The sequence below is a fragment of the Pistacia vera genome, unplaced genomic scaffold (assembly GCF_008641045.1).
Source record: "Pistacia vera cultivar Batoury unplaced genomic scaffold, PisVer_v2 Contig117, whole genome shotgun sequence".
Lineage (NCBI taxonomy): Eukaryota > Viridiplantae > Streptophyta > Magnoliopsida > Sapindales > Anacardiaceae > Pistacia > Pistacia vera.
This window is the reverse complement of record NW_022195215.1, coordinates 2,553,384-2,565,917: the sequence shown is the minus strand read 5'-3', so window position 1 is coordinate 2,565,917 and position 12,534 is coordinate 2,553,384. Positions and strand designations below refer to the sequence as shown.

Genomic DNA, 12,534 nt, shown 5'->3' with positions numbered 1-12,534 from the left:
ATTAAGAAATAAACTATTTGAGGGTATTTTCATCTTTCCAATCAAATATTAACTGAAAACGTTAACAGAACCTGACGAAGGGTGGCAAAGTGTCATTTTGAAACTTGACAGGTGGACAAGTGTCGTTTCGCCAAACCTTGGGTGGGAAAATGTCGTTCTCCCTTTCTAGAAGGGTCTAAAAAGATTGTATAAACAGAAGATATTTCTTATAACTACTTTTAGGTGATCGAGTAGTTCGATAAAGTTTTTGAATGTATTACTCAATAGGTACTAAGTTGAAATCCCTCATCAGTTATCTAGACGATAGTTTCAGGGTATCGGGGATCAGTTATTGTTCTCCCATCAACTTCAAGTTGAAACAAATGGTGGTATGTTTCTTGAAACCCAAATCCAAACCCAATGATTAGTTAACAATAAGCTCAACAGTCTAGATTAAGGGATTGGGTCATTGAATAGACCTAACCCGAGATTAATGAATAATGTTAGCATTACTTACTCCTCTTACTCACTTCTCTTACTCATCTTTGTTAGGAGTGAGTAGGGCTAGCATTACTCGACATTAATATCCAAAGGGAAAAGGCCATATGAGCTATAAGCTACTAAGCGGCAGGAGCACGACACGTGACACAATGAGAGAACATGTCTCAAGCATAGAAGAATGTTACCATATCACCCATACCATAAACCAATCATTGTGTGCACATATGTTTTTAAGTTAAAATCTATCAATCATATTAATGACAAAGATTTGAAGATTAAAAATATTTATTGGCAGTATAAATACATTGATGAGTGATACGGATGACGTGGTACTTATGTGATATTCAATATATTTTTCCTATGGAGGCTCAAGCTAATAAAACCTTGTTAAGGTCGATTTAACGGTAAGTTAACACTACACACTAAAACCCTCAATTTTCATCGTTCTCGCTCTATGCTGAACATAACCCACCCTTAAATGCAATCGTCGGCGCCCAATTGTATCGAATTTTCTTACTTGTTCCCACCCTTAAATGTAGTCATCAACGCCAATTGTAATGAATTTTTGTTAGTTATAAGCTTAGATGGATTTCCTAGTGTATAATTTTTTTTTTGTTTTTAATGATTGAGGGTGTTCAAGCTAGTTTGTGCGTATTTTAATTAGTCTCCAGAACTCTAAAAATACCGATCAAGTAAAAGTTTCAGTAATCACCTTATATTAGGGACCGATATGAATCGAACTTAAAACCTCTTGACCACATAGTGGTGGTTAATATATAATCTTACTTATGAATACAAACAGATTTCTCTGCTGCTAGTTCAAGCTCTTTGCCTTTCTAAGACATGTAGCTCAAAAGAACAGACTTGAAGATCCCACAAGCACAACAGGCCAAACAATGGAGGAAAATGAGTGCATGCGTAATCGCCCAAATGGCTATGTCAGAAACTGCAGAGGCTTTGCTTCCAAAAAGTGTTTCAAGAAATGGAAACAACAGAGCTTCAAATAGAAATAATTCAACAAGGTACAGTTTTCTCAGCTGTCAAAATGAACTGTATTAACTATAACTGAGAAAACAAAACAGAGTGGGGAAGGTAAAAAGATGAACTTGAAGAAGACTCTTTATTTTTCTGCAAATAAAAAAAAAAAAAAAAAGCATAAACTGATCTTGTTTTGCCAGCCAGCTATTTCTAATTTCAAGATATCCGGTTGGACCCACAAAATCGACGTGTCATCCATTCCCAAATTGTCAAGTGTTTTTTCTTATCAAACAGTCCAACTACATGTTTCCAGGTGTCAATACAAGTCAGCATCTGACTTTACCAATACATGGCAATCTCCCATTTGCCAGTTTTTCAAGTTTTATAACAGTCCGGTTATTTATCCACCTCAGACTCTTACATAGCCCGCCTCGTACTCTTCGCCAGAGAAGCCGGGACAACAAATCTAGTAAAATCCCAAAAACAAAACTCGATAATTTTTGGCAACAACAAAAAATCCAGAGTTGTCGAAAATGTGTTTCCATAATACAAAAGAATTTTACAGTCCACTTACCATGTCAACTCACCACTGAGAAAACACCACTACCCAGAAGGTAAGTAAACTATGTTTCAAAACCCTAACTGTATCAATCTTAAAGCTTCTTTTCTTTCTGGGTTTGTGTTGTAAAAGAACATGTTACTGATATTGTGTGGAAAGTTACAAACTTTCTTGTTAAGCTTGAATTTTTAAGTCTTTGATTTCGTGTTTCAGGTGTTTGTTTGTTACAGTTGCTGCTAGAATGGTGTAGAAAGGTGAAGTGAAGCGCTTACTCTTCTCTTAGTAAAAAGAATAATGCAAGTTTGGTTTTTTTTAGTCAATATTTTACTTGTTACCATTGTTTTGAGTCTTGATTTTTGGGTATTTTTTGTTCAATTTTATGTGTGCTGACTACAATTTTTCTTTTTGGTAAATTTTCGTTGTATTTTCTCTGAGTTTTGTGATGTGGTATTAGAAGTTAGTTTTTTTTGCATAAATTGAGTTTTGTGAAATATTTTTTTTATATGGGTAATAGCTTTTGCAGCCTGGCTTTCTTTTAACAGATCTCTGTAGATGCTATCTGATAAGCAGGGCTGCTGAAGGAGAATTTTTGGAGGCAGAAACTTGCCTAGTGTAGTAATGAGATCAACTGAGTTTCCCTTTGATTGAGTTGCTTATTTTTAGTTTCACATTTTGTGAAATTTATGTATTATGTTTCAAAACTCAGTGGCTTATTTAGTATGATAATTACAGTCACCAAGATTTCATGTATGTTTTGTTTGCTTGATTATAGTTAGCTAATTATGATGATTACTACCACTTCTGGTCTCAATTATAGCCATGGCATGTGTCAGATGTAAAATTAAATTGTTGACTTTAAAAACGTTGAAGTAAAATTCTTATCAATTATTCAAAACTTCCTTGAACTATGATATTTAGAATCTAATACACTAAATGTAAGTTAGGGCAGGACAAACAATTCGGGATAGAGAGAGTAATTATTTAGGTTTACTGACATTTAATTCTTGTTCACCTTGCATCATTAAAACTTTGATCCACTTTCCCTAATAGGAGCCCGGAATCTTGTTTTGTGGCACAGCTCAAACTTTCCATGTAAACAGTTGTGAAATTCCTTGTTATAGTTTTCTTCTACCATTGATGCTTATTCTTTGAAACATAATGCTTTGCAAAATGTGCCCTTATTTTAATAATGAGATATGTGAGGATGCCAATCATGAAGTTTCCTGGGGACAGAGGGATTCCAGATCAATAGGCACGCTTAAGATTGTTTTTTTAATCACATTTTCCAGTAGACGTTATGTTTCCTTTACATGGTGAGCTGTCTCTGCCACCTGTCAATCGTTATAGAGAAATTTCAGGCAGCTGTAGAACTACCAAAAGGCATAGACTGGAGTATTTGTTGATAGTAGAAGTACTAATGGAATACAGCACAGGATATTGATGGTTTCCGTACCGAGTAGATTCCAAAATCATCAATATCTCTAAAATAAAAAGCTTTTGTTTATGGCTCAGGTCGTAGTTGTCTATGTCAGTGGGCTAGATAGTTTTTGGGTCGGCTACTTGTTAATGTTGATCTTATTCTATTACATTTTACAATTTCCTCTATGAAAATAAATCTAACACTGTTGACTTGGAGAGATTGACACTTCAAAAATAGTTCTAATTAGGCATTTTGGTTTGATTAATAATTTTTTTTCGCTAGTACAAAGCCATAAGAATGATAAAGAGATTTATGGGTTTACTTCATTAAACTTGAAGGGTTCAAAAAAGTTTCATTTTTTATGGAAAGGCATTAAGCTTTTTCGCTTCTGCATTGTCAAATGCAATTTAGAATTCTTGAATACGAATCTTCATGATTTAATGGCTAACTTCGACTGAATGTGCAATGTTTTGATGCAATCTCAAATTTACGGGTACGGATATGAAATTTAAGGCTCTGATATCCTATATGGTAATGAATCGGTTGTCTTAAAAGCTAGTAGTATGCAGCATACTAGAAGGAAGTCGCTCCTATATCATATCTGTACCAGATATTAATTTGCTTTGGATACTCCTTGGCATGTATCAGCATTCGTTGAATTGCATTATAGCTTTATCTCATATTGGGGTAGTCTCATCTATGTTGTTTACGCGCCCATGCATATGCACACGTGTGTTTATAGCTGTATAGCAGTACAAATGACTGCACATAATGGGTGTTTATGATTTGTTTGCTTCTATAGACAAAATTAATTGCTTTCTTTGCTGCAGGGGGGAAACCATAGAAGATCCTGAGCAAAAGGCAAGATACTATTGCTGTAAATACTGAAAATGGACCAAGATAATCAAGGGACTAATCCTGGCACCTCAGCAAACTTTCCCATAAAGCGTAAACGTGGTCGTCCTAGAAAGCTTCCTAGACTTAATCATGGGGAGAATGCTGTTAGAAGGGATCAGAATTTAAATCGGAGGGAGAATGCTCATAAACCTCCTGGATTTGAAAGTGTGAATGGTAATCATTCCCATCAAGTAGATTCAAATAATGATACTAATGATGTAATGGTGGGTCAAGTAGTTCATGGTGTTATTGAGGCAGCTTTTGATGCTGGATATCTGCTCACTGTTAAGGTTGGCAACACTGAAACCACTTTGAGGGGTGTTGTTTTCAAGCCTGGACACTATGTTCCTGTTTCAGCAGACAACGATGTGGCTCCCAATGTACAAATGGTCAGAAGAAATCAGATTCCCTTCCCAGCAGATAATCACAATCATGCCCGTGGCTCTAACCCTCGATCCAGGGAGAGGAGTGAGCAGCATGTCAATTCTTATAGAAGTGGAACTACCAATTTGGGGGCCTCAAAAAGCAAACAGACAACTTCAGCGGTGGTCCAAACTTCTCAACCAGTGATCCCAAGGAATAACATAGCACCTGTTGTCCTCCAGTGTGTTAATTTGTCAAATGGGGGAGGGTTTGCCAGCCAGCCAACTTCAGTTGCAACCCAAGCTCCTTGTCCAGAATTCTTTAAAGGCAAACAGGTGATGGAAACTGTGCATCTATCAAATGGATCAATACCTTCCAACCAGGTGCAGACAGCTGGAAGTCAGCCTGTTCAAGTTCAAAATAACTTCCAGGGGGTGCTAAATCAGCCCACTGTAGAAGTACTGCACGAGGCAGAAACCAAATCGATGAAAATGCCTGGCTTGCCTTTTGAAAAACTGGTAGAAGTCATTCAGCGAATTCAAGCACCTTCACAGTCAGCAGAGACTCAAACTGGGGATGTGAAAGATGAAACTGGTAACACAGACCAGGCTCTCTCTATTGAACCCCTGCAAGCTGTACAGCCTAGTCCTACTGTTCAGTCAGCATTTCTTTCTAAACCTTTTGAGAACTTCAGAACTGGCAAAATGACTGAGCTGTTGCGGGTAAATTATGGCTTAAACTGGAAATTATTTACTCTTTAGTTTATCTTTTGTCAGCTGATAAATGTAAGGCAGATAATCATAAAACTGATATCCAACACTTCAGGCTGTGCAGGAAAACATGATGGAGAACCAAGTGCATCAAGCTGAGGAGCGTACCACAGGTTCTGAACTGAATTTAGATAATCTCAAGAGTCCTGAAGCTGAAATTGGAGAGAAAGAAAATGTTCATTCCAAGAAAGATTCTGGGACTCCGAGTGTCTGATTTAGCCGGTCTCGCCTGAAGCCCTTAACTAACAACCTTGTCCTGGCATTTTCTGTTTTACCTCACATGAAGTTCCAGACCATGGAATCTACTGATTCTATGTAAGATTTGTGCATCTTAAAATAGGTAGGGAATTCTCTGTAGAAAGTTACGATCTCATTATTGTTGAAGACCACAGAGGATCCATCTTCAGTTGAACCTAATATTTGTGCTTTTTAGTTCATGATCTTAAGATAAAATTTAGCATTGTGTAAAACTTTGACCATAATTACACAGGGTTATGTTCTTAATTTTGGCATCTAGGTGTATGTCTTTAAGATTCCGATCATGCTTGCTGCTGCATACATCGATGATGGTTGTTTTCATTCTCGTCTTTACTTATGGCAGGTTGTTCAGCATGGATGCAAATTTTAATTTTTCCCAGCCCTTACTACCTTCTCTGGAGTGGTTTGATATGCGAATATGATTAAAAATGCATGAATTTAAATTTTGACTAGAGAAGGCCAAAATATTGCTACTAGCAGAGAATAACAAAGAAAATTTCAGATGACATTGTAATTTGTAAGCCAAAATATTGCAGCTATCTTCATTTCAAAATTGTATATGCTACTATGCTACTATTCGTTGTAGCTACAGTTGTTCAACAGCAATTCCCCTTCCCAGAGAAGCAATATTATATCCCTAAAACTTTCCCCACCCAGAAAGAAGAAAAATGAAAACACGGAGTAAGCTTCACTCCTTAGTCCCAATCAAATCTTCAGTACAACCGCCACTAAAAAATTTTGCTAACCCCTTGTACATAAAGAAAAAAAGGTAAAACTTTTCCTATTTTGGACGCTCTTCAAACAAACACTATAACCCAAAATTTCTTATCGCCAAAAAAAAAAAAAAAAAAAAAAAAATTTTGTGATGTAATAACGAAAAAGAAAAAAGAAAGTATTTTCATGGAAATTTGGTGCTGTAGAGACCATTTGATCCTGGCACTGGAGTGGGGCGGTTAGCGGGTATCGGAGATTGCAAAGCTGGAATGTGAGTGTGGTTTGGCACTGCAAAAGGTTGCAGTCCACTGGCCATAAGAGGGGAGGGAACACACAGTTGCAGCGCTTGGCCAGCTGCAGTTCCTGCAGTCATAAAAAAACCTGCTTGAGCCGAAAGTGCAAGATTTCAAAAGAAAGTCGCTGGAATGTAAAAATTAATTCAGCTGCAGATATGTTTAACAGCAAACACCAGTACACATTGCAAAAAAGCATACAGATTTCTGATGGACTTATTTTTAGATGTTATAGAAATATTCATCATTTTTACCTTGGTGCTTTGGAAATTGGACCTGATGCGGTGTCAATGCAGGTCGAGCAGGTGCTTGTGAGATGGCTGCCATACCCTGAACAAAATCCTTTCAATACGAAATAAAGCGTGGTTAGCCAGTCACAGAAATTCATGGTAATATAATCACAGAACTCAGGGAAGGACTTCTAAAAAAGAATAAAGAGATTGAAACGGTGAATGGTCAAACCATCCACCAGAAGAAAAAAACAGGAGACAAGAACTCACAGAAAGTAATCAAGTATACCCCTTCATGCCAAGAATTAGAAAAAGCAAAAGGTGAAGACAAAAGAATATATTTGGAACCCTCAAACTAAGAGCATCTACATGTAATGAAGATAATTGGAACTCTCAAACATCTGAGAAATTTAACCATGCAGTTTTATTATTTTGCTGGCACTGTTATCTTACATTGGAAACTGGCTGCAAATAGAGAAGCTGTCCCCCTACTCTTCCAACCATAACCTAAAGAGAGAGAGAGAGAGAGAGATCAGTATCATTCATAAGTAGATAATATCTAAATGCCCCCCTATATAGTGACAGAAACTCAAAAGCACTAGAACTGAAATGCAACAAAGATGGCAGATGAAATCCTCCCAACTACTTACAGTTTGAGAATTTGGATGTACATATGCAGGTCCAGCCTGAACAGGAAACTGACCCGCATATCTAACTGGTTGTGTCCGGCTTCCAACATGTCCGACAAGCTATAGGCAGAAAGGAACTCGGTCAATTAATTGCATAATCTATACATACACTTAAATATGCAAACACTGCCAGCCTTGGACAGATGACATAACATATGAAGTATGATGCTGCAAGCTTATTCCATATAGATATGTTTCCATCACTAGTTCAAATTGGGAGTCCGAGATAAAATGAAACTCTGAAGTGAAAACTAATTTGATGCATGAACAAATTTCTAGTATAGGCAAAGCAAGTTAACCATTCTAAGTAAAGCATGTCCATTTCATAATATCAAATGTAGTATGCAATAGTACTGACCAAGCACAATGTTCAAGCACTCCTACAAAGTTTATCTTTGGGCACCCTCAAATATTGCATGTGTACAGTTATCATTATGTTGGTTGGTTGCAAGAAAAATAGTAATAAAATGAGAAGATATGAGAGCGATTTGAGCTCCGAGAAGCAGAGGTTGCATTAGTCTCACAATAAAACCTCAAGAAATGTGAACATAAGTACATAATAAAGTTGGATAGTACACACAGGTTGGGAAAATTGAGCAGCACTGCCACCATTTCCAACTGCCAAGTTACCATATGGTACAAACTTAGCAGGCACAGATGAATGAGGCACATAAAGGCTCATTCCAACTTCTGACTGAGCAGCAGCAACAGGTACAACAGGAGAGTTGCTCGGAATGTATGGCGTACTTGCAACCACTGGTACTGCAGGAGTAGTAGCTGATAATGGATTTGCAAATGATGGTGAGAAGATCTTTGCTCCTGGATTAAGCTTAAATTCCTAAAACAAAGACTTATGTCAAAATAATCACCAAATTCAGAACCTGAAAATTGAATTAACATCAAATGGGTTGTCCTTCCAAATATATAACCTACCTTGGAGACTTTATTGGACTGTGAACTTTGTGGAGGGACCATTTCAGTTGAAGCTGCTGATGTAACATCAGCAACTGGATTCAATGAAGTTGAAACATTTGAACAAGTAACATCTGAAGAAGAAGTATCAGATGAAGTGGGTCTTTCACAACATTGATCAATTGGTTTGGCACGTGCATAAGCAGGGTCATGAGATACACCATTAAGCTGTGTGAGTGTCATCTTTGAATGGTCTTCCTCTACAGGTATCACTTGGGCATGAGAGGGATCCACTGCACATAAAGTATTAAACAATTATGACAAAATCAATCATAAATCAGATGATTGCAAGTGGTTGCTAAAATCCCATTACACTCAACACCAATAAGCAATGGTTACATGGTCAAAGAACTCAGAGATAACAAGAGTTCTTGAATGTGTTGAATTCTGTAATTAGAAGCTAACATAATGGTGGTCGGAACCCCAGTATCAATGAAACACTATGGAACTTCTACTTAAGAAATAATTTTGGATTGTGCTAAGATGACCAAGGATATCAAACTCACAGTTTGAATTTGATCCTTGAACTTCATCAGCCTGCAGAAAACAATCATAATGAACCAGTGAATATAGCATCAAACACTACAGGACCAAATCCAAATGAATAAAAAGAATCAGCTAGAATCAACATACATTCTCTTCGTGAAGCTCAAGCACCTGTGTGGGAGCATCTCGAGCCTGTCTGTCAGCAAAACAAATCACAGGATGCTAAGGATGAGAAAGATATATAAATATAGAAATGGGGGAAAATATATTCTAAACAGCTGAGCAACAACAGTGGTGAAGATCAGTCACAAGGGATTTAACAAGATATGACATGATGGCCACCAATCTGTCTATTTCCAACAAAGATATGGCTACTTGTTGTGTAGAATAATTGTGGAGAGAACTTGAAACATACTGAAAATAGGTAGATGTTTTATCCGAAGCTAAGACCCAAAACTGTTCAGGAAATCAAAATAGCAATCCCAAGACATAGAATTAAAATAAGCAGAAAGTTGATAAATCATACCTCCCATTAACTGTGTCACAAGAAGCTTCTTCAATCTGCATTGAGGGGGAAGATAAAGAAATGAACAACACATAAAAGAGAAAAAAGTTCCCTTTTTTATTTTAAAATTATAATAACTTTGTTGTGCTAGACCTTCTAGATCATTGTCTTTATAATTGGATGCTTATAATAGGATGTATAGCTTTCTGTTGAAGGACTATCATCCTTGATATACATTTGCTTAAATATATATGTAAGGTAACGCAAGTTTTTAACGCCTCTTCCAATACTAGACCCAGAAATAGTTTACCGTATATCTGTTTGTGGACCTCAATGTTTGTGCAAAATATACAGATGTATAGCAGTTACCTTTGCCACATTTATCCCAACTTTTTTCGCATTATCAACTTCTATGGCATTCCTTACATGATTCAATGGCAATCTTTTCCCTTCATTATCCACCTCAGCTTTTGTGGCCACATCACCATGGAGAAAACCATTCTCATAGTGATCTGAGTTCCTGCTTCCATTGTTAAACATATTAGTACAGAAGGCATCTGAACTTTATTAGTACACAAGGCATCTGAACTTTATTTTTTTGATAGGCACAACCAGCTTCATAAAATACATCAAAATAACTCTATTTAGCAATTCCAACCATTGCCCTCAAATAACCATCAATTGCAGGCAACTTTGTTAAAGAGCATCAATCTCACAAGTATATAGCATGAAACAGAAGCAAAGCTTTTACCTTTTGTGATTACGCCGTTTATTCATGCCAAACCTATAAGATTTTTTTGCCTCACTTATTTGACCCTCAGAATAGGACACAGTCCCTGAAACAACTTCTAGATTCTCACCAGCAAAACTACCAGCAACGCCATCAGGAGGAAGCTTAACTCCCTGTGCACACAACCCCAAATGTATGTAAAGCAGATTGTTAAAAAGAAAAACAAACATATAACAAGAGTTCTAAATATATCTGAAAAAGAAAGGAGGAACAGAGGAGCGATATACCTTTGCAACAACTTGAACAAGATCGCCAGAGAGAATTACAAGTGTTTCCACTACAGCCCCGTATGCTACATTTGCATTACTTTTTCCCCTTCTGGTCATTTTTGCTTTCTTCAAAACAATGCCTTAACCAACCACAAACTAATTCAGTAAAACTCACTCAATATTCTACATAAGAAACAAATTATATGCCATCAGAAAACATTACTCCAAAACAAATCTCCGCTTTAATAATTTTTTCTTCCAAAAAAGTTAAAAAACTCAGCTAGACCATGTCATATATCATCAGGATCATTGCATTTACAAATTCTATCTTCTCAGTTCCTATTGAATGGTAAATGTTCATAATAAAAATGAAAATCAAATATTAAAAGGAAATACCAATTTAGAAGACAATCATAAATACTATTGAAATAAATCAACAGAAAATGAAAATCAAATCCGATCCTAGCCATAATAACAAGATCACCACTATAACACATTAGAACCAAAACCCGGATACATTTCCCCACGAAAAAAAACAAATCCCAGATACAATTTCACAAAACGAAAATTTCCCAGAAACAATTCCAAAAACCTGAAAACACAGCTGAAAAACTGACACATAAACTTCAAATTTGATTAAATAAACAAAAACACACCGTAGTCCTTTTCAACAGAAGCAGTGTAGAAGATTCCAGAGTAAACAGAACCGTCCTTGACGTGGACATCAACAGGGAGGCCAATGATACACATAGTAGCAAAAAGCAAGGCTTCACTCAACGAAGAAGAGTTATTGGTTTCCTGTTCTGTTCTGTTCTTGTAGCCCATCTCTGTTTTTTTTTTTTTTATTATTATTATTATTATTTTATTTCTCCTCCCTTTTCTTTTTAGGGATTGAATAGAAGAATTTGTGTTGCTTCTGAAGCTTTTGCGTTACAAAAGTGTTTACTTTTGCAGAGACGTTTGAGTTTGTATCGAAGGAGAGATCTGAGAAGTGGAGACGGTACGAGGAGGCAAGGAGCTACGTCTTAATGTCTTTATTCGAAGCTTATTTTTCAAGTTATTTTCGTTATACCCACAAGTTTTAAACTGATACACTTACACCCCTCTGTAAGTTTTGTATTTTATTTTAGAGTTAAATCATTTTGGTCCCTGAGATTTAGTATAAATCCATCAGGTCTAATAGAATCTGATAGTAACAACCAAGTCCTTTCATTTCCCCTCTATTTATTTATTAATTTTTTTGGTTGTAAGAGTTTAATATACCCTTAATCTTGTCAAATATAAGCCATATAAAAAAAAGCAGCATGATTATAAAAAATAATTTTTTTGAAAATTATGTTAATCATAAAAAAAGAAAAAGTAGATTAGGGATGTTTTATGTATTTACAAAAAATTCTTCGGAGTAGTTGTAATTAACATTTAACAAGGATTTAGGTGTTACTTTCTGATTTTACTGGACCTTTAGTATCTTTTCTCTTTATAAAAAAGAGGGAGAAGGTTATTTTCACTTAAGTCTTTCAAGGTTTTGGATAACTACATATACATCCTTTCTGTGATTCTGTCTACATATTAAAGAGAAACTTTTATAGCAAGCTTTAGGAGGTTTCTCATGCCTATAAAGAAGGTTCAAGATGACTATAATAAATAATAAATATATTTTATTTAAGGGCAGATAACTAATTATAAAATTAAATGATGTATGATTAATCAATAATTAATTTCACATTACTTTAAAAAATTAAAATTTAGATATAAATTTGGAAACTATTTTTCATATTATAAACATAAATACTCAATATAGTTATAACTGTTATTATTTATAGTAAAACTATTTTTATTATTTTTTAATTTTTATAACAGTTTTAATAACAAATAAATATACCTAATTAGAGTTATTTAAGGAAAAAAAAAAACTCATTAA

At 35.7% G+C, this 12,534-nt stretch overlaps 2 protein-coding genes across 2 annotated transcripts; one reads left to right on the top strand and one right to left on the bottom strand.

The window, feature by feature from the left end:
- Positions 1–1,893: 1,893 nt before the first annotated feature.
- LOC116105956 lies at positions 1,894–6,003 on the top strand. Its single transcript, XM_031392321.1, has 4 exons — positions 1,894–2,072; positions 2,231–2,271; positions 4,268–5,419; positions 5,523–6,003. The coding sequence occupies exons 3-4, from the start codon at positions 4,328–4,330 to the stop codon at positions 5,679–5,681; spliced, it is 1,251 nt and encodes a 416-aa protein (XP_031248181.1). The 5' UTR covers positions 1,894–2,072; positions 2,231–2,271; positions 4,268–4,327; the 3' UTR covers positions 5,682–6,003.
- A 245-nt stretch (positions 6,004–6,248) lies between these two features.
- Positions 6,249–11,599, bottom strand: LOC116105948. Its single transcript, XM_031392309.1, has 13 exons — positions 11,270–11,599; positions 10,632–10,753; positions 10,366–10,517; positions 9,984–10,134; positions 9,636–9,670; positions 9,257–9,305; positions 9,130–9,160; positions 8,585–8,856; positions 8,232–8,489; positions 7,613–7,711; positions 7,416–7,469; positions 6,987–7,074; positions 6,249–6,802 (listed from the first exon to the last, which is right to left on the bottom strand). The coding sequence occupies exons 1-13, from the start codon at positions 11,436–11,438 to the stop codon at positions 6,624–6,626; spliced, it is 1,659 nt and encodes a 552-aa protein (XP_031248169.1). The 5' UTR covers positions 11,439–11,599; the 3' UTR covers positions 6,249–6,623.
- Positions 11,600–12,534: the final 935 nt, after the last annotated feature.